At 37.4% G+C, this 27989-nt stretch overlaps 4 protein-coding genes across 10 annotated transcripts in view; 2 read left to right on the top strand and 2 right to left on the bottom strand.

Annotated features, from left to right (window-relative positions):
* Nucleotides 1–27989, top strand: part of LOC129790699 (transmembrane protease serine 9-like) — a 776474-nt gene that overhangs the window by 722963 nt on the left and 25522 nt on the right. The window lies entirely within an intron of this gene.
* LOC129790663 (protein retinal degeneration B) lies at nt 40–27989 on the top strand. 4 transcript variants are annotated; one of them, XM_055828284.1, is made up of 10 exons: nt 40–156; nt 10105–10488; nt 10748–11218; nt 14172–14690; nt 15140–15166; nt 21202–21277; nt 22720–23817; nt 23890–24018; nt 24087–25358; nt 27139–27989. In XM_055828284.1, the coding sequence occupies exons 2-9, from the start codon at nt 10411–10413 to the stop codon at nt 25301–25303; spliced, it is 3615 nt and encodes a 1204-aa protein (XP_055684259.1). In that variant the 5' UTR covers nt 40–156; nt 10105–10410; the 3' UTR covers nt 25304–25358; nt 27139–27989. The 4 variants fall into 4 exon arrangements, with proteins under 4 accessions (XP_055684259.1, XP_055684262.1, XP_055684258.1 ...); XM_055828283.1 differs by lacking the exon at nt 40–156 and adding an exon at nt 6076–6344; XM_055828287.1 differs by lacking the exon at nt 15140–15166.
* Nucleotides 191–1223, bottom strand: LOC129790743 (uncharacterized). The gene has a single exon (XM_055828435.1). It carries the CDS (start codon nt 1119–1121, stop codon nt 570–572), a length of 552 nt encoding a protein of 183 aa, XP_055684410.1. The 5' UTR covers nt 1122–1223; the 3' UTR covers nt 191–569.
* On the bottom strand, nt 15853–20143 carry LOC129790681 (uncharacterized). 4 transcript variants are annotated; one of them, XM_055828343.1, is made up of 2 exons: nt 18303–20143; nt 15853–16370 (listed from the first exon to the last, which is right to left on the bottom strand). In XM_055828343.1, the coding sequence occupies exons 1-2, from the start codon at nt 20030–20032 to the stop codon at nt 15920–15922; spliced, it is 2181 nt and encodes a 726-aa protein (XP_055684318.1). In that variant the 5' UTR covers nt 20033–20143; the 3' UTR covers nt 15853–15919. The 4 variants fall into 4 exon arrangements, with proteins under 4 accessions (XP_055684318.1, XP_055684320.1, XP_055684321.1 ...); XM_055828345.1 differs by having other exon boundaries at nt 16271–16370; nt 19028–19984; XM_055828346.1 differs by having other exon boundaries at nt 16271–16370; nt 19046–19984.

Raw genomic sequence — 27989 nt, 5'->3', positions numbered from 1 at the left:
CAGTTTTCAATATTTTCCCACAAGATGGAGCACAAGTTTGACAGCAATGTTGTTTACAAAAAAAGGCAGAAAATTTGCAATATTTTGTGATTTTTGTGTTCAAAAAAAGTGGAATTTCTGCACACCGACGATGCTAATACGATAAGGAAAATCCAGGTAAGTCATCTCTGAGATAGTAAAAAGACGAATGTTACAAGTAAATTAAAGTAAATGTATTTGTGTAAATTCGTGTAAAATTTGGGCGTCGATGCAATAATTTTCATCCAATGAAAATATTTACATTTTCTTCCTCGTAAAATGCGAAATGTTTATGAGCATTTGCACCCTATTAAATACTTCAATGTTTAGCCATTTGGCAAATTAATTGCAAGCGTGCTTCAAGTAATGAATTTAGAGCGAAAGTGTTGCAGTTTTTGCTGTGAACACATAAACAGATAGTCCTCACGTAGGTATCCCCGCCCAGGGAGGATCCTTCCAGCTGTTTTATGTTTCGACGGATGAATTGAGACCAATGAGACACTTTGGGGATGTTTAATGATGTAGCAGATGGTAGGAAGCCTTATGAGAGTCTACTTTGTTTCACGTCCTCCCGTATCGATGGGACTACCCTTTGTGGAGCCCACTTGAAATGTCCGGAAGAGGGTTTCGAGGGAAGAAGCTCTATCGAGGGTGGTGTCCTCCTCATCAGCAGGTTGCTCAGCAACGGAGGAGAGAACAGAGAGGCGGTTGCACAGTGAATCACTCTGTGCTGTATAATCTCTGCGTGGGAAGTTTATTGGTTCATAAATCCCATCTCCTTCATTCAGGGAATCTACTGAGAAGCGCGAGGAACTTCCTGGCCTCATGCTGCACTTCCTATTCCCAGATGAAACTGTCTGCTTCCGCAGGCAAACACCTTCGGCATTCTCGTAGATTCGCGTTTTTGCATTCCTCACTTGATATTCACGCACCTCACGCACGGCAGCTCGTAAATCCCTCAGCTGCCATGCTAGTTCATCAATCACCCTTCCCTGCTCTTCTATTCTGTTGTTCTGCATCTGAATTATCCGCTCCTGAGTGTTGAGCTGCTGCTTCATCCCGGACACGTAGAAGACGAGCTCATTGAATTCCTTGTCAGACATCCTGCGAAGCTTTCCTTTAAATTCTCTCTCTCTCACTCCCTCTCTGTGGAAAAGTGCAGGAAAATCCTCTTCACACCAACTGATCACTCCCGCTGACTGATTGACACTGAACGCGATAAGGCACACCTTATCTTTGGCCAGAGTGGAGAAGGAGGCAGAAGTTTAAACAATGTGGAGGAGAGATAAGAAAAATCTAATTTCGCATTAATCATCATTTTATTTTTTGCCACATTGAACAAACATCGCAAAGAAATTGAGTGAGAAGAAAAGGGAGAAAAAAGGTCAAGTAATTCTGGGGAAAACATTCTTTCCTCCCACATAGAATAGTTTCTTTGAACTTTTCAATATATTTTAAAGACATGATTACACAGGGCTGGAAAATCAGCCAATTCTTGAATTTCCTAGAATTTTTATTGAAAGATATTGTGAAATTCTGATTGAAATTGAGAAAATTGATTAAATTTTTCAAATTATCGAATGCCTTATCAAAAATCTAATCGCATTCCTAAAATTTTAAATAATACTAAGAGAAAATGAATTATATTACTAAAATTCTAGACATATTGGCTTGTAAACTAGGTGCCTCAGGTACCAGATTTGTAATATTTTAAAGAAAATAAACGATTCTAACGATTTATAAAACTAATAATCAGATAACGAATCAATTCTTTTTTCCTGATTTTTTCAGCAAGTTTATTTAAGAAAAACAAGAAAAATTAACCAGATTAGCCCAATTCAGACAATGTGGACCAAGAGTTTAATATTCTTTAGTTTCTTAACTTCAAAAGTCAGAAAAAAAGTTATATTTCTTAAATGACCTCATAAATTTTCTTCTGTAAATTGATGATCACTTAAAAGCCTGAAAGTTTGCTCTGAAAAAAATATTAGGGACATAGAATATCACAAAATTTTGCGTTCTAGGATGATTTTATAAATCGAATTTTGGACCAAGGATATTAATTGAACTCCGCTGTATCCTATAAATGGAAATTATTTCCCAAATCATTTAGAAAACTTGACATATCAAGTTTTTTTACTTTTATTTATCTTTTAATTCTTCTAATCTATTAATTTTTTTTAACTTTATAGTGATCATAAATAGTTTTTAAAATTTTTCCAAAATTTGCAAAATTCTTTAAAAAAATATAATCAAATTAAATACTAATTTGACCTTTATATTCTTAAACTTTGATAGATTAATTAAGGAATTAATCAGTTGTAGTGTTAGAAATCTAGCTCAAATCATCAATATTTTTAATAATCAATTTTTTGTCAATCATGTATGTTGCTAAAGATATAAAAATTCCAAATTTTATTACCTTCAAATCGAATTCTTCTTTAAATTTATGAACCCATCAAAACCCCAAATTCATCTTTATTTCCCCTCAATCTTCTCATTCTTTCGTCACACATTGTTTGAAAAAATCAGGTCAAATATATAAATTGCTCATCTTGCAGAAATGTTGAAGAATTTATTGTACTGACATCTTCCTGTTCTCAATTATATAGAATGAAATCCTTAATGCATTTTGAATTGCACAAACACTAATTTTTGTGGAAAATTTATTTCGCATTTATACTGAATTTGATAGCAAACTTTCTTTTTCACAAAACTCAGAAAAGGAAGAAGCATTTGAAAGGACTTTTGTGTGAAATGGGAATGCTTTTTGCGGAAATATAGGACACACAGTCAGTGGTGGAGACCCAGTTGATGGAATCATCGTGACCTTACGTAGGATTACTACACTCTGTGTATGTTTCTTTTTGCTATACTTTCACCATCCCGCCCTGTAATAGGATTTCCCATCGTGCACACCCCCCATCGTGGAGCATCCCCAATTTCACTTTACCAGATGATGGGCAGCTGGAGAGATTGCGAGTATGTTAGAAAAATGGGAAAATCATGCGCATTTGGAAATGCCAAAGGTGAAAATTTCGCACATATAGCACATTGTGCACCATCCCTGGCTCTTGTTGGGGTGGGTTATTCAAAATATAGCTATATATAGGTACTTATTCCCTCGCGTGTTTGGGATATTTTGGCGGTTTAAGGGGTTGCCGAAAAAGAGCTGTGAATGATCACTAAAAGAGGTTTTCTTCCTCAATTTTTTTTCGCCAATGTGAAACGCAAAAATATTTTTATTTCCATGGGGGTGGGGTCTGCGTATGGGGATGAAACAAAAACATTACATAACTGTGGCAAACAATGCGAGATGTTTTGCAAAGATGAGACATAGGAAAAATATTAAATAATACACACAGCAGCTCTTCAGGATACTATGCGATAAGCCCCGTGGTCCTTGAGAAGAAGAATATCCCTCCAAGACTTTGTTGGTGCAAATTTATAATGTAAAACTCCTGTGTGCGTGTGCACGATAGCATGAGAGTCGAGGCACTAAATAAGAACGATAAATTGCTTCAAAGAAATGTTAAACAAACGAAAATAACCCACAAAACAGAGGTAATCGAGATAACTCAAGGTTGCCGAGCAGGTTGAATACACCTCCTCCCCCGTCTTAAACGGAAACAGAAAAAAAAAACCATTATCAGCAATTTATATTGATCTTAACAAGAAAGCCACGGGGAAAGGTTTTTTTTTCGAAAGGTTCCTGAAAAATGTGGCAAAATCAATATCTCACCAATTTCTTTCTTTTCTTCAAAAACAATCACATTCAATTGTCGGCTCTATTGTTGTGGGTGAAATTGATGGGAAGCGTCAGCAATGCTGCTCTCACAGATTCATCACAAACAAGTGCTAATGAATACGAACATTTAGCGCAAATACATTTCATTTTCACTTTTGGATAACAAATTTTGATTGAGTTGTGTTGAAAAAGCACGTGAAAATACGTTTTACAGCGTTCTAATGGTTCTAATGCCAAAAAGTTATTATTGAAAACAATTTTATCAATAGATGGTGCTAGTTGGCTGCCTAGATATCCCACCGCTGGCACCAATTGTATGGCATGAGACAAAACAGAATAAAATTCATGTATACAATTACTTTGTAATAAAAGAAAATTAAAATTGTAAAGCCAAACTCGCGTGTACAGTCATTGAAGATAAAAACAAATTTGATAATATAATGAGTTAGTCATTCAGCTTATTACAGAGGAGCTTTCTTAAAAATTCACAATCGGACACAATGAATTTTCTGAGAAAATAATTATCATTTGAAAAAAGAAAACGGTCAATAAATATTCTGCTTCAAAGACAATTTATTAGGGCATGTCGCGGCATTTTATTTGCAAATAAAATTTATTGAAATCAGTCAATTAGAGACCCATTAGAGCTGTTAATAATCTCCCTACCTTAAGACATAAGAGCACTCCATGGAACCCAATTATTCTTTCTGTGTGCGCCTTCTCGAGGATTAATGACCTGTTTGTAAGGCAAAAAACCCTTGACATGAGCCATCAACCACCTCCCCAAGAGCCAATCAAGCGTCGGTGTGTGGTGTTAAAAATCTCATTCCCATCGAAACTTCCCGCCATTTCTCCCATATAAATTTTTATTTTCTCAGAAAAAAAAAGAGATAACAAAATTTTATTTGCTCTGCTTTCTCATACTCCTTTTTATCCACATCTACCCGCTTTCCCAAGATACTCTGTGTTTTTTTTTTGTGTGTACCTCTTGTTTGCTCTTTTCGCATGAAAATCACGCAAATTGTGCTGCAATATATAAATTCCATTTGTACCTCTTCAATGCGGAACAACAAAAAAAGAATTCGCGCCAAAAAGGGCAAAAAAAAGTGAATTTCCTATTAATTGCGTAGAAGAGTGAATGCTCAGCAGGATCATTTTGGGGAGGGCAATGAGGTATATATATTTTTGCTACATGGGCCCTTGAGAGGAGATTCCATTCCCAATGTACCACCACTCAAATGTCCATCCCTTTCGCACTCAATTGCACGTCAATCCACCGACTTGCTTCTCATTGACGTCATCGTCGTTTTCATCATAACTTCCCGCCCGGCTCTCCAACCTTCCTGACCATAGTCACATCATGGATACTTTTCTCGGGGGCTTCTCTCACGCATACAAAGAGATTTATACAATGTATAGTGAGGATGGTGAGATAATACTAAATTATTTTTCGCTCTCTCTCTCTCTCTCTCTCTCTCTCTCTGGGAAAACTTTGGGAAAAGGTAGGGATTAAACCGATGGAGCGTTTGAAATGATTAGGAAAGATCTAGGGGGTCAGTCATTGCAAAAATTTCAGTACATACCTATACCTACTCAAAAAAAATATTGGAAAATTAAAGGTTTCTAGTTATCGGGAATGAGAGATTAATTATCTTAATGCTTGAATCACAAAACAAATAGAAATAAGATTATTTTTTGCTGAATTGCATGATTTACGTTGGAAAGACAGTTTGACATTTTCTTTCTAACGTTTGACGTTTATTTAAACTTCGACGTTTCTTTCCTGACGATTAATATTTCTTTTCTGACGTTGGACCTTTCTCTTAACGTCTGTTGTTTCTCTTCTAATGTTGGGCATTTCCAACGCTTGAAATTTCCCTTCTTACGTTTGACCTTTTTTTAACGTCTGAATATCCCTTTTTAATAGTTTTTCAAGCAATCGTGAGCCTCAAAATAATTTCTTTTGATCCCCATAAAAAAGAAACCTGCGATGCCTTAATTTAGAGGCTATTTGGTAATTTAAACTCCCTCTCTGACTGTTATTAGAGCTTTAAAAATAGAAAATTCATAAAAAGAATAAGTCAAAGAAACTGAATATGCGTTGAAGGTACTTTTTTTTTTAAACACTGCATGACCCCTTTTTGTGAGACTGGGTGAGACTTTTCCCCAGCTTTTCTTGTACACTTGCGCCAAACCAGCATGGTGACTTCCTCGATGGGGAGAGCGGATTTGCGCGCGTTCTCCCCACAATTTGCTGTTTGTTGTCCCTGGCACAGAAACATCGTACTGAGAGAGAGACACTCTTGCCAGTCTCGTACATTCAGTCAAAGTGCTAAGGTGGAAAATTTCTACGTAGTGCTCCCAACACACTGAACCAGGGTGTTGGGGTTTTCCTCTGTGTGGCGCGGGAAACGGTGAAGGAAAGTCAGAAGAAAAAAAAAGTTGTGTGAAGGTGGATATTTGCATGAAAAAGTTAAATTAACGTTCGCAAAGGAGTTCCTCTTTTTTGTGAATTCCTTTACTTTATTTTATATGAGAAGTGAGTGCCCCTTGATGGAGTGCTGCAGTGACTTTAGAGGTGAAGTTTCATTATACATTTTTTTACGATGCAAGTGTGAAAAATGTGGAATTGTGCAATTTTGCGTGCAATTTATGATTTGTTAATTTCATCAACATCCACATTCACTTAATAAGAGTGAAACTGTGTAAAACATCTTGGCAGAGGGTCAAATATATTATTTATCTGGCGCATGGCGTAGCCAAGGGGGATGAGGAAAATATAGGGTGGGGGAGGTGGTCTATGGGTGGCTGGGAAACTTGAACATTTGCGTGAAGATTTAATAGAGAGATTTTCTAGAAAGATAATTGCCATATCGATAAGTTGTGCGCTTCTCCAGCAACATGACAAGGGTGGGATGGGGCTTAAGGGTTGTGTGGTGGGTGAAGGGTGGAAAATGTGTGGGGGTTGAAAATGTTTGAGAGAGAGAGAGATGCGATGGGAAAAAGAACAACCAAAAAGGGGTGAAAAAGACATGAAAAGCTCAGGGAGGATTTTCTGCCACAGCAGCGCGCCAAACGTTTGGAGTGGGGTTGTTGGGGGGTGTGAAAGGCATCACAAATACTCGAGTATAATTTTCTACATGAATGGAATTTCATATTTCCCTCCTCAATAGAGCCATCGATTGTGCAATGCACATTATAATTTGAGGGATGAATATAACACCATTACATGGCACCTAGTGGGGACATTTTTAGCCTCAATAGAATGCCCCTCTGTGTGCTACAAAATCACGCGAAATGGGGTTGAAAACTTCTCACAACACACACGATTTCCACCCCCACATTTCATTTTCTCGCACCCCCAACCAACTCAGTTTGAAAATTGTCGTATTATGTATTTTTTTCTTCCTAAAAGGAAATTAATTGGCATAATGTCTACAATACAATGGGACTTTGGTGTGGAGGGGGGAATGATGGGGATTGAGGGAGAATGGCAATTGTAAGTCTTAATACTAAAATAAAGCAATTTGAATAATTCCATGCGTATACACTCCACATCAGCTCCCTATGCGGTATGAGAATTCTCAAGGCTGCCTTCAATGAGAGACTCCAGGAGGAAAGCTGTCGTGAACACACATAAGCTTTTTAGTCGCCCCTAATTGAATTAGTGCGGGCGGATTGCTTAAGTAAGAATAGAGAATACAGCCAGGGTTATATGCAATTATTAAAGGCAACATAACAAACTAACAAATTACACCCGTTTGTCACTTTTTACTCCTCCACATCAGCTGCCATTGCAACTTATATGTGATATCTTTTCATCAAACTAATGCACGACAACGATATTCAGCAGAAACGAGGAAATGGGGAAGGGCGAGGGGCAAGAGTGGATAAAAAAGTAAATGTACTTGAGCGGAAAAACTAATTTTTGCAATTGCCTCTCCTCAATCTCCTCCGCCGTGGAGCTCTTTTCCATTCCAATTTCATATTCCATTTGGATATCTCTTCAATGTAAATCACAGTGTTGCGGGGAAGATGATAAAGTGTCTCGTGGAAAATTGTGAAGTATTTCCATAAATCAAAGTTGAACCATTTCAAATTGTCCTTTACATGGTGGCTAAGAATATGCGGAATAAACAATGACAAGCAATAAATTTGTTAGTTTTGTATTGTAATTTTATTGTGAAAAAGCAAGCAAACATTTTGCGTAAAAAAAAAGAAAGAGGATTTAGCTTAATGAGGTTAACGAGGTTTGCACAGAAAGTTCATTCGGAAAACTCGAAAAACTTTTGTGGTTTGTATTTCTCTCTATATGCCACAATTTGTCCCCCAGAGAAGCTCTATTTAAATGCTATTTAATTTTAAAACTTTCATTGTTTACTAATTTATCTCTTTTCAACTAACTGAATTTTATTAGAACCAAATTTAAATTATTCTGTGAATTGCAATACAAACTGTGTTGCTATACAGTATGTTCCATATAATATTACACTGATGTTTTGCAGTAAAGAATATAATTTGGGTAGGGGAGACCTGGGGTAAAAATAGTCAATTTGCATAAATCCTTATCTGCAGGATTCCCCAAAGGCAAGAAAATTTCCTCGATAAGTCATTTTCATAGGAAATTTCCTGGCCTACAACTTTGACTCAGACCATTTTTCTCTATCTCCACGGGAAATATGAGTTTTCGAGCTTTTCCTGAACCCTTCCGCTTGTCACTTTTTTAAACGCGGCGGGTAAATATAGTCACCAGTTGGCTAAATAAAGTCGGTCGAATTTTCCGACATTTCCAAAGATTTTCCGCCTGAGAGATTGATAGTAGTTGATAGCTAAACTTCTCACCTTTTAATCCGCAACAAGGAATTTCACTTTTCTATCCACTAAAACAGAGAATTTTGCGATTTTCTCAATCACGCCATTTTGAAACAAATGGATAGAAAATATGTCGAAAATTTCGAACTCCTATATGATTTACATGGGTTGACTCGATCTACCCCAAGGGGTATGTTTTGATTTAAATAATTGTACAGAAAAATCATTAAAAGTTAATGAAAAATACACCTTGGCAACGTTTTCTGCACTAATCCAGCTAGTCAGAAAAATTATCAGATTGGAAAATTGCTGAAGGAAAAGTTCGGAAAACGCGTTTTACTCAATACGCAAAAGTTTGGGAAATGGGCCAAAAATCTATTTTCATTTTTAACTCCTAAAGTACTGATCGGATAACCTCCAAATTACAGTCAAAAATTGTAAGTTGGTGGGGCTTCCCACCATAATTTTTTTTCCAATTTTTCCGATTTATTACTTGGGAGAAATTGGCATTTGAAAATTCCAAAATGACTCTTTTTACCCCGGTCTCCGCTATCTATTAGTGATAAAGATAATTCTTTCTCTTTGGATCGTATTCTGCGACCAAGAAATCATTGAAATTGTCAAATTTTCTGATCAAATTCTTGAAATTCCAAAGATTTCTTGGTCACATGATTAGGAAGGAAAGCTTTGTATTCAAAGTTACTAAATTAGAAATCGAATTCTAAAATTAAAAAAAAAAAGATACCTAGAAATCTAATCAAGGAATTGGCGCTATATCTGGAATTTTTTTTTTTAATTTCTTTAGAGAGTTGTTTGTTTTAGGTCTTGTTCTTATTGAAAAGAGATAAAAACTCCCAAAAAAGTAAACTTCTAAAATTATAGATTAAAAAGAACAACCTATAAACTCAATTGAATTTCTTCAAGAATTTCAAGAAATCCGTGAAATCCTTGAAATCGTTGAAATTTCAGAAGAAACTCTTGAAATATCCAAGATTTCTTGGTTATTTGTTTTCTAACGTTTTTCGTTTCCTTTTTAACTATTGACGTTTCACTGACATTTAGCTTTTTTCTAAAGTTTGACGTCTTTTTAAAACGTTTGAAAACACCTTTTTAATTTTTTTCATGAGTCTTTTAGTCATCAAATTCGGTTTTGTATCGAAAAACATTTTTAACAAAATAATTCTATGAAAATTACTGTATGAAAATGTGTTTTGATAGTTTAAAAAAAAGTGAAAAAATCCTTCAATATATCAAAATTATTTTTAAAAGGATATTTTTAAAATAATGTTTTATCGATTAATCTGCAAACGTATAATATTCCGCTCTCGAAATAATTTTACACATTCATTCATTTTTTAAACAAAAATGCCTTCAGGGTGAAAAATATATTTTTTTAACGAGAAAACAATTTATTTTAGCGCCGTTTATAATGCAATTATCTCATTCTCTGTAATCCTGTTTGCATTTTCGCGTCTAACTAACAGGTGGAAAATTTAGTAAAAATGAAAAACTAATTACATTTTCAGATACAAATTAAAAATAAACTTTTTGACGAAATCCCACCATGAGGCTGCTGATGGAGACGTGGTGATGATGAGGAATCAGGGATTGATCCCTGTCAGAGAAGCCTCGGTAAAATAGATGCGTTGTAGGACAGGGAAGAAGAACCATTTACCAAAGAGGACACGACAGATTATCCTGTGAGGAAAACTCACTACACTGACAAGAAAATTCACTCTGTGCTAGAAAAAAAAAATTTGCAAAGGGAATTGAGGGAGCAAGAAGGGAGCTCTGTGCATTTTCCCAACATCTTTATTTATACATAATAAAATATGCTGATTAAGGAATACCGAATCCCGCTGCCGTTGACAGTGGAGGAGTATCGCATTGCTCAACTCTACATGATTGCCGTGAGTAGACCTTTTTTTTCACGTTGTTCATGAACTAACAGAGTGATTGATGTTAATTAAGTGTTCAGGGTGGGGGGAGGGGTGGAAAGGGCGGGAATGAGACGAAATGTTGGCCATGCGGGATGAAGTACAAAAATTTGTATTCAATGTGCAAAGAGGCCATTCTCACTTGAGCACCGTTGAGTACTTCAATTTTCACATCATGTCCTGAATTTTATTTTTTTTCGTCAATCTTTTATTTATCGCGTCGGCAATGCAGAAGAAGAGTCGCGACGAGAGCAGCGGTGCTGGCAGTGGTGTGGAAATCATCGTAAATGAGCCATACGTCGATGGTCCCGGCGGGAGTGGGCAGTACACGAGAAAAATCTACCATGTTGGATCACATTTGCCAGGATGGATAAAGGGACTTCTCCCGAAGAATGCGTTGATTGTGGAGGAGGAAGCATGGAATGCGTATCCGTACACCAAAACACGGTACACGTGCCCCTTCATGGAGAAGCTGTCACTGGAAATTGAGACTTACTACTTCCCGGACAAGGGAGATCAGGAGAATGTGTTCAAGCTCACAGGTGGTGATCTCCGGAATCGTCAAGTGGATGTGATTGATATTGTGAAGGATCAACTGTACGGTGCGGACTACGTCAAGGATGAGGATCCAAAGCTGTATGTGAGTGAGAAGACTACACGTGGACCACTACAGGATGGCTGGATCGATGAGTACTGGAATGAGGTGAGTACCTAACATTGATTTTTTTCTTCTTCTCCTTCATTGCAAAGAAGCACCGCAGCGGCACGTTCGTAGAGAAATAATTTCCCGATATGGCGGTGATTTATTATTCAAATATTCATATTGCATGCCCCAGATGATTGTCCTATTCAGATTATACATTGATTAAGCAACACAATGAGCGCACAGCGATGGGAAAAATTATCCTATACGCCGTGTATGTGTAATTCAAGCATATAGCTGATTAACCATTGCGGCTTCTGTTAATTATCATACCGCAAAGGGCGTTTGTCATTTGCTTCTCTGCAGAAATTGGTTATTAAAATGAGAAATCGTTTATCAATTTTATCATCACATCTCCATTCATTGCTTTCCTGACACAAATTAAAAAAAAAATGTATAATATGAAAATTTTTATTTTATGGTCTATTAAGCATAAAAAAATCAGGTCATGTTCATTTTTTTTTATCAATTTAAAATGAAAATTTAATTGGATATTTTAGAATGATAAGGAAAATTAGATTATGTGAGTAATTGGGACGAAATTAATCAGTTGCTGAATAATTTATTGAATGAATTGAGTATGAATTGGGGTAATTATGATATTTTAGAATATCCCCCATTGATTTTTAATCTATATTTTTTAATATAAAATTAATAATATTCCGAATTGATGTATATTTGATCTCTATAATGATTCTGATGGAAAACAACACCTCCAAAAGAATCTTGGAAAAATCGCAAAAAAAATAATTTGAGAGAATAGATTGGAGGTCTTTCCCGTGTTTTGTCCATGGATTGTCCCGTAATTCAATTCTCAATTGAAATTCTTAAAATTTCACAAAGAAAGCTTTAGAACTCTTTCTCTAACCTAACCTATTCATTTCACTTACATTTTTATGCTTTGTTGAAAGTCAGAGAAGTTAAATTGTCCAACAGACTCAATTACTAGTTAAAATTAAGAAGTATTTGAGACTAATTGACTTAATTTAAATTGATAAGAAAAACTTTTTAATCTGACTAAAAATTAATTATAATTGTAAAGTAAATGTTAAAGAAATTAGCTCTCAGGTTTTCTTCTTTTTTGTTTAATTAAATTTTGCTTCGTATCATGTTGTGTGCAATTCACCCTTTCCTTTTAAATTACGAGGTAAATTGTCGCTTCGCTCCAATTTACCTCGCCCCGCTTCGCGGGGATTTGTTGCGCTTCGCGCAAAGAATGTTATGCGCATTTCAAGGACTAAGTCCCCCGCATGTAACCAAAATTGGTTTTTAAATTATTGTAGGGGATTATTAAAGGTTCAAAATAAGCGTGGTCATTTCCCGGAAAAGCGCTGGGAAACCTACGAATTTTCCGGTTTTCTGTTTAACCTATGTTGATTTATTTCTCAATTTATAGCAATCGTAGGATATTGTGATTGGTGTCAAATTAAAGCTATATTAATGCTTAATATTATACATTAAAACCATTTTCCAAAATACCCTAGAAGGTGAAAATTCGGAAAGATTTTCCGAACACGCATTTTTCTTTCGCCTCCCATTTCCACAATATTGCATGGGACCACCTGGAACATTCCTCATTTTGTAGCATTTTTAATTATCTTTCATTTGGTATAATATAATTTGGTTTTAATATATAATATTAAGCATTAATATAGCTTTAATTTGACACCAATCACAATATCCTACGATTGCTATAAATTGAGAAATAAATCAATATAGATAGACTATATAATAACGATGATATAATAGACCACGCTTATTTTGAACCTTTAATGATCCCCTACAATAATTTAAAAACCAATTTTGGTTACATGCGGGGGACTTATTCCTTGAAATGCGCATAACATTCTTTCAGAGAGAAAAAATTATGATGGTTTATAAGTATATTTGGAAAACTTATCAGTCCCGAAAATAAAATTTGCAAAGAGAAGAAATCATTTTCATACAACATTTCGGGCGCGAAATTCAAAAATTTGCAAAAAATGCATGACTTTTATATGGGGGCTACCTGAAGGGGGGCTTTGGGGGGAAAATGAATACGGCCACTCGAAAGCGCCTGATATAAGGAGTCTCTGTACCAAATTTCATCACGATCGGTCAAACGGTGTAGATTTGTATAGCTGTACAGACACGAAATCCTTTCTTTATTATATAGATTTTACCCCAAAACTCTCCCAGATAAAGTTTATTGCAAATTGGAAATAAAAATAGTTCAATTACATCAATAAACTCAAGGAAATCTTTATTATGCCATTAAATGTACTGAACATGGTTGCTTTCAAATAAAACATTTCAATAATCATCTCATAAAAAAAACGTAAGAAAAGTTCTTACGTAAAGGTAATCCTAATTTTTTTTCTAGAGGAAAATAAATAAATTTTTTGGACTAGTTCTAGCATAAATCTTTATTTAATACTTAATTTAGGTCACTCTGTGAGAACAATCTGCAGACAACATAAATGACATACAAACTATATTCTATTTAATAAATTAAATTCAATTGACAATGAAAATTCATATTGAATAGGAAAACTAAAAGCTTTTATTCATGGAATCTTTCTTCTTTTTTTGTGAATGAGAAAAATATTTTTGTTAAATAAATCATTCCGATTAGGTTTGTTCTCTATGATTAGGGTGGAAGGTAAGTTGTGAAGGGTGGAGAGTGACGTGAAAGGGCGTCTTTGGGGGAATTTTTGGAGCAAAGATAATCCGAAAGTATTGCCTATTGTCAATGTGATGTTCAATTCAATAATTGATTTTCACCATTGTTCACGTGCTCACCTGGGAGGGGGAGGGGGTTGGGGGTCCTTCCACACAAAAGAGGGTGAAGAAAGCCACCTCCGCCACAACCGCATTGCTATACATACATGTATGCATGTGTAGCTTGAATATTGTATTAACGATTTCCCATTTTCTCATGGGGTGGTGCGTGATGGGGACGCTGAATGACAAGGTGAAGAATAAACAGCAGCCAACTGCCAGAAATATGGCCATCATGTGCGCCTACAAGTTATGCCGTGTGGAATTCCGCTACTGGGGTATGCAGACGAAGCTGGAGAAGTTTATTCATGACACAGCACTGAGGAAAACCATGCTGCGTGCCCACAGGCAGGCGTGGGCGTGGCAGGATGAATGGCATGGGCTGACAATGGATGACATCCGGGAGATTGAGAGGCAAACCCAGCTGGCGCTGCAGAAGAAGATGGGAATGGAAATGGGGGGAAGTGTTAGTGAGGGGATGGAAATGTTGGACGCAGAAACGGGCGGTGAGGGGCTGTCACCGGCTGTGGGGCGATGCCATCTCTCCGTGGGTGTGCAGGAAGCCAGCTTGGAGAGCTCCGAGGGGGAGGATGAGAATACCGATGAAGTCACATCGAATTCCAACTCAAAGTACGCCAGTGCCAAGCACTACATTTCACCCAAGAATGCCCTCCCATCGCCCCTGGGATCAACAAATAGTTTCGATCTGCAGGTGAGTTCTTCCTACCATCAAGACTTTTATCCTTCACAAATCTCATTCTACGGATTTTGCCTGGCTTTTCATCATCTATTTTATTTTCTTCTCCATTTTTTTTGTACTGCTTTTCTCTTTTCATCTCGATTAAATGAAATTTTCCTGATACACCATGAAGAAGAAAAAAATAAAGAGAGAATTTTCATTCCACCGTTTATGCTTCTTTTCTTATTTTTTTTTTAAGTTAGACGTTCCACTGGGAATGCTTATGTAATGCCCCCATAATTCTCTTTTCTTCGCTTTTAATTGTTTGCTGAAAGTTTATTGAAAAGAAAAAAAAAGAATACTATCTATCTATGTTGCCTCACTTCCTTGTACCCATAATCTCTCTTGAGTATTTTATCGTTTCAATTTACAAAAGTATTATTTATTTATCTCTATATATGACTTCTAACACACAACTATAGCTGGCATCTCAAGCCCCTTTGAAAAATGTAAGTTGAAGAGATTTTTTTACATTGTTGGTTTTCCTTCTCTTTTGTGCTTCATCGCCTTTTGTTTTCTTAAATAAGCAAAAGCAACAACAGAAAAATCCCAGAAAAATAGTCTGTGAGGGTGAAACTAATTTATTTAGAGGGGTTGAAGAAAATTGTCATGAATTGTGATTGCAAGATTTTCAATCCTTTTGCTACGTTTGGAAACTTCCTGTGAGGATTTTTTTTTAATATTTCAAGACAAATTTCCTTTACTACTGCATACTTCCTTCCATGTACTTCCGAAGATTCTAAAGGAGAAATTCTATTGGAGATGGAGTCAGGAAATAAACAAAAAAAAAACCCAAGATTCATTCCATAAATCTCCATAGCTGACAGAATATTGATTTATATAGGTGAAAGGACGTTATGCACGAAGTTTCTGAAATTTATTATATCTGCAAAAAATATTTTGGCTCAGGAATTTCATAAAATAGAAAGTATTGATTGTCCCCTGATGGAATTTTTTGTATTTTTCTTTATAAAAAAAAGTAGTGTTGGGCTCCCGGGATATAGTAACGTGAGGGCAATTTTACGGAGAGAAGTTTGTCAATATTCTTATCTAATTTATCTAATTGTTAAAAATGATTCACTTCTGTCGTGTCTGTGCTGCAGATCAACCACCAAAAGGGACCGAAGCCCTCGGTGGTTCTTTATTTATACCCAACTAACGGGAGATTACATCACATTTTCCTCCCTCTATGTATTCTAAATTTACATCTTATAATTTAACCTTTTTTTTGATAACAAACGACGGCTCCGCCTTGGAGTTTCTTCACTTTTCATCGGTGGCTTTGGTGGCGCCTTCGGGGTTGGCATGGGGGACTCCGGAGGACTCAGATACTCCTCTGAATCGCTGCTGTCTTGGTCACTGCTGTCCTCCAGCTCTATGAAGCTACTCTGCCGCGGTTTTATCTGGTCTCTATGGACCTTAATGCGAGCGTTCCCGATTTGTATGATGTACACCACCCTTGACTGCTTCTCTAGCACTTTTCCGGGAATCCAATCGTGGTTGAAGAAATAATATATTTTCTCCCCCGGCTTCAAGTCATCTTTTCTCAATTTCGCGCATGCCGTCGTTATGGTAAGAGAAGTCCGTGGTACATAGCTTAACATTGTCGTCATCGGAGATTGGTTTGTGACCGTCGAAGGGGTATGATTATATCTGTAAAGAAAGTGACACAATCTTACCTCCGCACTTAATTTTTTCAACAAATTATCCTTCATGAATTTCTTCAAGCTTGCTTTCGCGGTCTGTACCGCTCTTTCGCCTAGCCCATTTGAAGGAGGATGATACGGAGGAGTCGTGACATGCTCTACATCGTTATTTTTAAGAAAATCTTTGAAAGTATTTGAAGTAAACGGTGGACCGTTATCACTAACCAACTTTATCGGTAACCCAAAGATCGCGAAGAGCTTACGCAACACCAATGTCGTGGCACCCGCATTCGTAGTTGACATTAAATGAACATCCAAAAACTTTGAGAAATCATCAACTATCAACAAATAAGATTTACCCTCAAAATGAAAAAAATCAATATGAATTCTTTTCCATGGAGCCAACGTTGGCGTCCAGGGCGTCAATCTTAGATTTCGCGGTTTTGGTGCCCCCTCTTGACAAGCAACACATTCCTTGATCATCTTCTCAATCTCCCCATTGATCCCCGGCCACCAGCATATTCCTCTCGCCAAGGATTTTGCCCTTACAATACCCTCATGCCCCGCATGAAAAAGTTTCAAAAATCTTCCCTGTAATACTTTCGGAATTACCACCCTGTCCCCCCGATATAAGATTGCATTCTCAATTCTTAGGTGTGGTTTCATTGCATGAAATGGTTTGATTGCCTCTTTATCACTGTTTGCATTGATTCTAAAACCATTTTTTACCCATTCCATAACCTTTTGCAATACTTCATCTTTTTTGGTCTCCGTGCGTACCTCCTCCTCGTGTACCGGCAAATCTCCCTTTACGTCTAGAAATTTAATTGTTAACTCCGCGATCCCTGTTTTTCCCGGACCGGGAAATCGTGAAAGAAAATCAGCATTTGAGTTATGTTCCCCCTTTCTATACACAATCTTTAAATCATACATACTCAATTGTATTGCCCATCTCGCGATTCTTGCACAAGCTATCGCATTGTTATTCTTCTTATTCTCCCCGAAAAGTTCTTTGAGACTCGAATGATCCGTAAACACCGTCACCTTTTGTCCGTAAATATATTTGTGAAATCGCTTTACCGCGAATACAAGCGCTAAGGCTTCTCGTTCCACATTGGAATACCTTTGCTCGGCCTCCGAGAGGGTGCTAGACACAAATAAAATTGGTCTTTCCAGTCCGTCAATGACGTGCGACAGCACCGCCCCCACCCCTTTTCCACTAGCATCCACGCTAATCACAAGGGGCAAGCCACTCTGATAGTGTGTGAGAATACTATCTGCGGACAACCATGATTTACTACGATTGAAAATCTTTTGGTGTTCACGGGTCCATTCATAAGGTACGTCTTTCTTTAACAACTCATACAAAGAAGAAAGTTTCGGCGAAAGATTTTGCAAGAATCGCCCATAATAATTAAGCAACCCCAAATAAGCCTTTAATTCTTTTACATTTGTAGGCACCGCAGCTGATTTTATAGCTTCTAATTTATCCAACATTGGTTTAACTCCCTCTTTTGTTAACACATGACCCAAATACTGAATTTCTTTCTTAAAAAAAATACATTTCTTAAAGTTCACCTTTACATTAAACTTTCTTAATCTTTCAAAAACCAATATTAACGTATTTTTACATTCTCTTCGCGTGCTTCCCCCTATCAAGATGTCATCAATGTAACACATGACGCGAGGAATATCAACCAAAATTCTCTCCATTGTCGCTTGAAATATTGCTGGACTGGAATTCAGTCCAAACACCAATCGCGTGTACTGAAAAAGTCCCTTATGCGTATTGATTGTCAATAATTCTCGCGAATTTTCGTCCACATTTAATTGTTGGTAAGCTCCCGCTAAATCTAACGCACAAAAATATTCACACCCCGCCAAAGGTTGAAAACATTCGTCTATTCGCGGTAATGGATAATGCGCTAATTCCACGTACCGATTAATTGTCGACTTGGCGTCCATGCACATGCGTATCGTTCCATCTTTTTTACGCACAACCACTATGGGTGATGCCCAACGCGACGAACTCACAGGAATTAAAAACCCTTTCTCTACCTGTCTGTCTAATTCTTTCTCCACTTCTCCACGAATTCCAAAAGGCACTGTGTATGCCTTGTGAAAAACTGGTCTTGCATCGGGTTTCAGCACAATACTAGCGGAGAATTTTTTTATCGGTGATGTGTCTTGCACATCAAATACATCCCCATATTTCTCTATTAAACTCTTATCACTCCCCAATGTGACCTCCGTTTTTACACACATTTGGTTCATCGCCGTGTTCCCCTTTTCCGCCCCAAACAGTGATCTCCACCGCGGAAACAATACTGAAATCCAGTTTCTCCCGCATAGAGGCAAAAAAGATTTACCTGAATTCACGACAACCAAATCGAGTTTTCCCATCTCTTTCCATTCCCCTTCATTTTTTATTGAAACTGGCACAGTAATTTTCCCCAAAATCTCTACTGATTCTCCCGTAACTACACGCAAATTCATTTCACAATTCCTTAGTGTAAATTCACGAAGATAATCACGATATTGTTTTACGTGTATCACCGACACACAAGCTCCCGAATCAACCTCCATTCTCAGTGTACATTTACCAATGCCCACTTTAATAATTACTGGGTCTTCTCTTTCAGGGCTATGGGGTACCATACTCACGGTTTCACCATCTCTTACGCTCTCGCAATCACTTTCGCGTTCTACCACCTCCTCCTCAACTCCGTTGACTTCATTGTCCTTCTCCGATGCGAAAGATGATTTTTTTAGCACCGCCAATTTCATAGTGTGTAGACGATAACTCATGCGATCATCCTCATCATCATTCGAGCTGATATCACTCTCTGTATCCACCACTGCATTCAACTGCTTCTTCCGCTGTTTGCCTTTGTCCCTCTCATCAGTACGATTGAACTTCTGGTTGAAGCTCTTTTTTCTCTCTGGGCAATTTACTGCGATGTGGTCTGTCCACTTTCCGCATCGGAAGCATCTGATGGGTGATCCGCTCCTCTTTTGTCTGTTGTTCTCTCGCTTATCGCTTCTGCTACCACTGTGACTTCTCTTGGCGCCAATTTTTGAGCCATGCATTTTTCCCACTTGTCTGGGGTTCATCATCTTGATGTTCTCTTCAGCTAACTCCATAGAAAGAGCGATGTTGAGAGTTTCGTCCAGCGGTTTTGCTTCATCCAATAATCTCTGCCGAATTCTTGTCGACCTCACTCCACAGATAATCCGGTCACGCAGTGCCTCCTTCTTGTACTCCTGGAAGTTGCATTTTCGTGCCAGGGTTTGTATTTCAGAGACGAACTCACTGATGGATTCCTCTTCGTGTTGGCGCCTCTCGAAAAATTTGAATCTTTCTGCAACCACATTATTTTTCGGGGCGAGTTTCGTCTTCAGGATATCTGTGCACTCCTTATAGGTCTTACTTTCAATTGCGTCTGGATGCACAGCACCCAACAATTTTTTAACGCAATATTCCCCTGCCAACGTGATGAGGGCGGATACCTTTTCCTCATCCGTGGTGACTTTGTTTAACTTGAAATAATGTTCCATTCTCTTCAAGTATATCTCAAAATCTCCTTCTTCGCCTGGTACGAAGGCTTCAATTGTGCCCACCCATCCAGAACGTCCGGAAGCCGTAGCACTCGCTGCACTAACCGCCATAACTCACACGCGCACTAATTTTTCTTTTTTCCTCGTTGCCACAATGTCGTGTCTGTGCTGCAGATCAACCACCAAAAGGGACCGAAGCCCTCGGTGGTTCTTTATTTATACCCAACTAACGGGAGATTACATCACAACTTCAATGGAAGAATAGAATAATTATTCGTCGATTCTGTACTTAAAGTCTATATTCTAATTCTTTCTGTGTTCTATATTCCATTTCCTGTACTTAAAAATTTTTAAAAAAAATCTGGACTTGACAAAATCTTGTTTTTAGCAGAAATGTTTTATTTCTATACCAAAAACAGGATATTTTACTGCCAAACTGGCCAAACTTATTAAAATTTAATTTTTCTACTCAAAACTTTTTTAGTCTCTTAAAAAATAATTATTTTTAACAAATAAACATTTTTAAACTTTTTCTCAACCCTGCATAATGAATTAAAAAAAAAGTTTTTGCTCTAATTCTTCAATCTAAATATAAATTAAAGCAAAAAAAAGTTAAATGCCTGTCATTCGAACCGAGGTCATTTAGAATGGGAGTCGAGTACTTTACCCATTAAACTAAAAAAAAGTCTATAATTTAACTAAAACTTGTACCATATCGTGCAAGCCATTGCATGTTTAAACACAGCTAAAAAAATGAATTAAATTGTTTCATTTTCTCTGTATTTTTTGTGCAATTCCATGCATCTATTAAAAAATATTTCATGTTGGTACAACAACTAAACCTTGTTCGCTTTTAAAACATTTCTGGGATTTTTCTAAAAGATGAAAAAAAATGTTGACAACAAACTGCAAAATGTTTTGTAGTTTAGCTCGTTTTTTTTTCTAAATAATTTCCTTTTATAACTCCAACATTTTCTCCACTTGCGATTCTTTCGATTTTTTTTACTCTCTCCGTCCGCCTTCCGGCAATAAAATGAATTTATGGGTAGTTCTTGTGAGAATTTCCGTTGTTGGCCAAAAAGAAGGGGACGCTGCTCAATCTGGGTGAATAAACAGACGACTTGCTTGGAGGAGATGAATTATTATCCAAATATTCACGTGATGAATATATTTTGCGTGATTTTCTCTCCTTTTCGGAAAACTCCTCGGATGTTGATAAATCAATAAATTCTAATGTACCCCCTCACCTCACCTCCTGTATCACTCATTTCTTCCTTCAGGTGGCCAATTGGCGAATGGAGAAGCTGGAAGTGGACTCAAAATCCGGATCTGAAGAGGAATTTTTCGATTGTCTCGGTGAGTTTGATTTTATTTGATTTTTTTATAGAACCAATTAGGCGTCCCATGAGAATATTTTACAACCAATTTACTACAATATATATAGTAAACACAAGAGAGGGTGTAATTATTGTAGAATTATTTATTTAAAGTCTCAGTGTACACAACAACGGGCAGATGCCGGTGGGCTTTCAAATGGTGCTTTTCAAATTTAATGGCGCTCACACAGACTTTAGCACGTGAAACACGCGATTTTGAATTGTTTATCAACATCCAACAATGCTAATATCTCGTGTATTTGCCATTGAAATTAGATGATTTAGAGGTTTCATTTTATCTCTGATGGAAATTTAGCATTATTTATGAATAAAAAGTTCAGTTGATCATCTTTCTGTTTTATTTCTGAAGCTAAAATAATATTTTAAATTGGCAGGAAAAATTGAATGAAAATTATTCATGAATTATTAAAATCTTCTATTTTTATTCATAAAATCCGTGGCATGTATTTTTATGCTATGCTCAATGGGATAAATTTCATATAATTTAGCGATGATTGATTCCTGTGGTTTGTTTAAACAAAATTTCTGCCACTTTTGTAAATATTTTGTTGACAGCTGTGATTGATTGCTATTTCATAAAGGAGATTATTTATTGATTCCTCATTGTTGAATTTCATCATTAAAAAAATAAGCGTTAATGGTTTCTCACTTCTAATTTAATTGCTGGCACCGTGTGAAAATTTAAAAAGTGACATAACTGCGTTGACAGATCTAGCTCACTTGACAGCTGTCAATCTTTTTTTTGTTTTTGATAATTTTAATATGCTGGTCAAATGGAAATTTTTAAATGTTTTATTATTATTATTTTAAATGGATGGCAAAGAATTTTCAAAATTAGTCTTTTGAAATATAAACAAAATTAGAATATAAAAATATTTAAAGGTTGTTAAGCTGTCACAACTGTCAGATTTTTAAATAAAATTGTAGATTAAATCGATAAAAATAACTGCTGAAGATAAAAAAAAAAATTAAAAAATAATGATTAGATGGTTAGAACATTATAACTCATTAAACGTTTTGCAGAACACGGAGAATCTGTAAAACAAATCATTAGAACGTAAAAAAGTCAGAAATTCTTCCAATGGAACATGAGAAAAACTCAAAAAAATCTTTTTAAAACAATTTTTAAACGATTTTTTATTCTTTGTTAACCTACTGAAATCTTAACAGTGTGTCAGCAGATATGACCAGCCTGGTAAACTCTTTCGACTCAATTAATTACATTTATTACGCGTTTCCTAAAAAATAAATTACTATTTTTATACCCCTTTAATTGGTTCTCAACGTGTTAAATAAATTGTTTCAAAAAATATTTATGAAGAAAATTTAATTCAATTTTATTCAATTTTTTAAGATTTTCATTTTTGTATTTGCCTGCACCAAAACGCTTTTCTGTTGCAGATTCCGGAGAATCCACTTCCCTGGCCAAATGGAGCTCCCTGGAATTGTTGCCAGATGAGGAGGATAGCCCACCGGCGGCTGTAAAGACGCAAGAAGATAGTATCTTTAGTCATTCCTACCTGCAGCGCGTTGCTTCCGAACGTGGGTCTCGTCGATCGACCTTTGGGGCGGCATCGAGTATTGATCGCAGCAATACAGACTCTCCACCCGGCTCTCCAGGACCACCTGCCTGTCCTACCTCAGTACTCATCCTCGTACTCCATGCAGGCAGTGTGTTGGATGCAAATGTAGATCTGGCGGCCAAGAAGTCCGACATTACGACATTCCGCGGAGCTTTTGAGTCTGTTATGCGGCAGCACTATCCCTCAATGGTGGGACATGTTGCCATTAGGCTCGTTCCGTGCCCATCTGTATGCACTGATGCCCTCGGGATACTCTCGAGCCTCAGTCCGTACTCATTTGATTCGTCCCCCTCGACGACGGACTCCCCGAATATGACTGACGTGCCAATTGGGGCCATCCCATTGCTCACGACATGCACCCAGGAATTCCAGGATGCTGTCAATCAAGCTGTGACTGCTGCCAATCTCGCCTATTCGGATTTCCAGCGCTGCGAGGAAGGATGCGGCTTTGCGGGGCAGGTTGTTCTCATTGGGGACTCAATGGGGGGCATTTTGGCCTATGATGCCCTTTGTCGCTCCTATGGGCGGCTGGGCAGTGATGCCAGTGCTCTGGACTTTGAAGATCGTATCGTGGACAATGAGCACGATGCTGCACGTCTGCTGATGGCTCCATCGCCACGGAGACGTTCATCGTCCATCAATGAGGCGCGTTTGCCGAAATTTCAATTTGAAGTTGGTGATTTATTCCTCTTCGGCAGCCCGTTGGCCATTGTCCTGGCAGCTAGGAAGTTAAGTGATGCGAATTATGGGTCAGAGAGGCCACAATGTACACAAGTTTACAATCTCTTCCACCCAACGGATCCCGTTGCATCGCGCCTTGAGCCACTCATCAGTGCGAGATTCTCCATGCTTGCACCCATCAATGTACCCCGATATGCCAAGTATCCACTCGGAAATGGACAGCCCTATCATCTCTGTGAGTTTTTCATTAATAAAATATCTTTTTTTTTGGGTTTTCTTGACTTAATTCTTTTCTTCCTTTGATTAGTGGAGCTAATCCAGTCAAGTCCTCAACTCTTTAGCGATGGACTCCACACGAGAAGACTCTCAGATAGTTCCCTCCAAAGCACCGTTTCCGGAATGATTGATAATGTTCCTCTAGCCACTATTAATACTCGTACGTACTAATAGATTTTGCCTGAAAAGAGATTTCTTTTTTTTTTAATTTAATTTTGCAAATTGTAGTTCAGCACCGCTGGTGGGGCTCCAAGAGGCTCGACTATGCTCTCTACTGTCCAGAAGGGTTGAGTAACTTCCCAGCTAATGCGCTTCCACATCTCTTCCATGCTAGCTACTGGGAAAGTAGTGATGTGATTGCCTTTATTCTACGCCAAATTGGTCGCTTTGATTCCACAACACTTGCCGCTGGGGAGGAGAAGGAGGTGACATCCTTCCGACCAGGGCAGCCGCGTGAGAAGTGGATTAAGAAGCGCACGTCTGTGAAGCTAAAGAACGTAACAGCCAATCATCGTGCCAATGATGTGATTGTCAAGGAGGGGGAGCCACAGAAGCTCCTGGCACGCTTTATGTATGGCCCATTGGATATGATTACGCTGGCTGGGGAACGTGTGGATGTGCACATAATGCGTGATCCACCAGGTGGGGAATGGATGCACGTCACGACTGAGGTTACGGATAAAACGGGAAGGATTCAGGTTACCTTGGAACGTGATAAGGCCATGGGGTATGGGATTTATCCGGTGAAGATGGTTGTCCGGGGAGATCATACAGCTGTGGATTTCTACTTGGCCGTCATTCCGCCGTGCACGGAGTGTGTGGTGTTCAGCATTGATGGGAGTTTTACGGCATCAATGTCAGTCACGGGACGTGATCCAAAGGTTCGTGCAGGAGCGGTGGATGTCTGCCGGCACTGGCAGGAACTTGGGTATTTGCTGATCTTCATCACAGGACGACCGGATATGCAGCAACAGCGTGTTCTGTCGTGGCTGAGTCAGCACAACTTCCCACATGGACTGGTATCCTTTGCAGACGGTTTGAGCACAGATCCACTGGGCCATAAGACAGCATACCTCAATAATCTCATCCAGAATCACGGGGTGATCATCCACACAGCCTACGGCAGCAGCAAGGACATCAGTGTGTACACAAACATCGGGCTGAAGCCGAAGCAGATCTACATTGTGGGGAAAGTGAGCAAGAAGCTCCAGGCACAGGCTACATGCCTCTCAGAGGGCTACGCGCAGCACTTGAGCAGCCTCCTGGCGCACGGTGGTTCACGTCCGGCACAGGGGAATGCGCGCATGGTCATCCCACGGGGGTGCTTCAACCTTCCCGGACAAGCGAGGCGGAGGAGTAAGGACGCAGGCGGTGCTGGGCTCCCGCTGGCGTCTCCCATCCGCAGTGGCTACCTTAAGCGGAAATCCTATCTCAGTCATGTCTAAATTTTATCTCTATAAGTGTCATTGCCGAGTGATTCCTTCATTTTATTGTCACACAGTGAGTATTTTCTTTTATTAATTTTCAATAATTCAAATTTTCAATTCAAAATTTCATTTTTCAATTCAAATTTTCAATTTTTTAATTAAAAATTTCAATTTTTCAATTTAAAATTTCAGTTTTTCAATTCAAAATTTCAGTTTTTCAATTCAAAATTTCAATTTTTCAATTTAAAATTTCAGTTTTTCAATTTAAAATTTCAATTTTTCAATTCAAAATTTCAGTTTTCAATTCAAAATTTCAATTTTTCAAGTCAAATTTTTATTATTTCATTTTTTTATTACAATTTTCAATTAATTCAATTTTTCAATTCAAAATTTCAATTTTTCAATTCAAAATTTCAGTTTTTAATTCAAAATTTCAGTTTTTAATTCAAAAATTCTATTTTTTTAAACTTCAATTTTTCAATTCATTTCAGTTCGAAAAGTGCAAATAAAAATTGCCAAAAAATTCAAATATTTCGACGCCATTTGACATTTTTATCCCTAAAAACACATTTTCCTGCATTTGGCACTAAATCTGGCATAAAAATGCATAAAGTCCTTTTTTATTTTCATTAAAAAAAACATTTTCCTGCATTTGGCACTAAATCTGGCATAAAAATGCATAAAGCCCTTTTTATTTTCATTTCACTTCGGGATACTTCGGCTTCGTGCCCTTCGTCCACTCGGGGACGGTACTTCGGATCCCACTTCGGCTCCGGTCGATGACAGGGTGGGCTCGGTTGGCTGACTCTCGCTCGGCTAATGCTCGGCTTCCGCTCGGCTCTCGTTCGGCTCTGGCACAGAGGCTCAATTTTAGTTGAATTTTATTTCTATTTTTATGCTATCCTGTTAGTATCAGTGCAAATAGCCGATGAAATCGTAGCCGGCTAGGATTTTCTGGCATTTTATGGCAAAAATCCTAGCCGGCTACGATTTCATCGGCTATTTGCACTGATACTAACAGGATAGCATAAAAATAGAAATAAAATTCAACTAAAATTGAGCTTTTCTGAGCCAGAGCCGAACGAGAGCCGAGCGGAAGCCGAGTATTAGCCGAGCGAGAGTCAGCCAACCGAGCCCACCCTGTCATCGACCGGAGCCGAAGTGGGATACGAAGTACCGTCCCCGAGTGGACGAAGGGCACGAAGCCGAAGTATCCCGAAGTGAAATGAAAATAAAAAGGGCTTTATGCATTTTTATGCCAGATTTAGTGCCAAATGCAGGAAAATGTGTTTTTTAATGAAAATAAAAAGGAGTTTATGCATTTTTATGCCAGATTTAGTGCCAAATGCAGGAAAATGTGTTTTTTAATGAAAATAAAAAGGACTTTATGCATTTTTATGCCAGATTTAGTGCCAAATGCAGGAAAATGTTTTTTTTTTAATGAAAATAAAAAGGACTTTATGCATTTTTAAGCCAGATTTAGTGCCAAATGCAGGAAAATGTTTTTTTTAATGAAAATAAAAAGGACTTTATGTATTTTTATGCCAGATTTAGTGCCAAATGCAGGAAAATGTATTTTTTAGGGATAAAAATGTCAAATGGCGTCGAAATATTTGAATTTTTTGGCAATTTTTATTTGCACTTTTCGATGTGATCCCAGTGGATTTTGGGGAGTTTCTCTCGCGATTCTTCAATGTTTTTTGATCCTCTACAAGATGAAATGGGTTAAAATTGTTCTGCGACAGAGGGTCATCTTTCATATACCCGTGCATGAACTCCTTTCTTTTTTTCAATTTTTCAATTCAAAATTTCAGTTTTTAATTCAAAATTTCAATTTTTTCCTCATTTTCCAGGTACCTGGGCTCAGAAGACTGTATCTTTCCTGTTCGATGGCAGAATTGAAAAAAAAACATTAAAAAATTAATGTAAAGGAGTACTAAAAAAAACTTTAAGTCAAAAAGATGCTTCCATTTCTATGATAAAAAAATACACGCGCGGGTCTCTCCTCCCGCACACGGGATTGCCCCTCAAAAAAAAAAAAATGAAAAAAACATGATAAATTCTAACAGCAATCTCGCCTTTTTCTCCAAAAACCAAAAAATTATTAAATGTTGTGGTAAAAAAAAATTGGAAAAAAGAATATTTTGAAGAAACTAAAAGAAAAAAATTCTAGTTGAAATTGATGATTCTCTATTATATGTGTAATACTCGTTAGGTATTAAAAAAAAGAAGAAGAAGCATTGAACAGAGGAGAAAAACCATTGAAAAAAAAGTTGTTAAACAAAAATAAAATTGTGTATTTTGTGAAAAAGAAATTGTAGAAAAAAACCAAAAGAAAACAAAAAATTGAGCTAAAAACGAGGAGTCTCTTTGAAAAAAAAAAAAAAAAACTTGCTCTCTAAATGTTGTTAGTTGTTAGGGAACCTGCGGGTCTGGGAACCACATAAATTATATACATACTTAGAATTTTAAAATGCAAACAGAAAGGTTTTTGACGGTAAAAAAAAGGAAAATATTTTGCATGAAGGAAAGAGAGAATTTTTAAAGAAAAAAAAAGAATGAAGAAGAAAGATATTTTGGGTAGAGAATTTTAGGTAAAAGACGGTGATTTGTGAAGAATTTGATGCAGGAAAATTGGCATTTTAGTGTGTCCTAAATGTAAATTTTGTTATGAGGAAACAGAGATGATTATATTTGTAAATGT

Source organism: Lutzomyia longipalpis, chromosome 2 (assembly GCF_024334085.1).
Source record: "Lutzomyia longipalpis isolate SR_M1_2022 chromosome 2, ASM2433408v1".
Classification (NCBI taxonomy): Eukaryota; Metazoa; Arthropoda; class Insecta; order Diptera; family Psychodidae; genus Lutzomyia; species Lutzomyia longipalpis.
Note: the sequence above shows the minus strand (reverse complement) of the source record. Positions and strands in the feature narration are given on the sequence as shown.

Excerpts from the sequence above, each read along its gene's own strand:
- LOC129790743 (XM_055828435.1), bottom strand. The coding sequence starts at position 1,121 with ATGTCTGACAAGGAATTCAATGAGCTCGTCTTCTACGTGTCCGGGATG.
- LOC129790663 (XM_055828284.1), top strand. The coding sequence starts at position 10,411 with ATGCTGATTAAGGAATACCGAATCCCGCTGCCGTTGACAGTGGAGGAG. Across the intron at positions 23,818-23,889 it reads TGGACAGCCCTATCATCTCT|TGGAGCTAATCCAGTCAAGT; the intron begins GTGAGTTTTTCA and ends TCCTTTGATTAG. Across the intron at positions 24,019-24,086 it reads TCTAGCCACTATTAATACTC|TTCAGCACCGCTGGTGGGGC; the intron begins GTACGTACTAAT and ends TGCAAATTGTAG.
- LOC129790681 (XM_055828343.1), bottom strand. The coding sequence starts at position 20,032 with ATGGCGGTTAGTGCAGCGAGTGCTACGGCTTCCGGACGTTCTGGATGG. Across the intron at positions 16,371-18,302 it reads GCCAAGTCGACAATTAATCG|ATATAATCATACCCCTTCGA; the intron begins GTACGTGGAATT and ends CTTTCTTTACAG.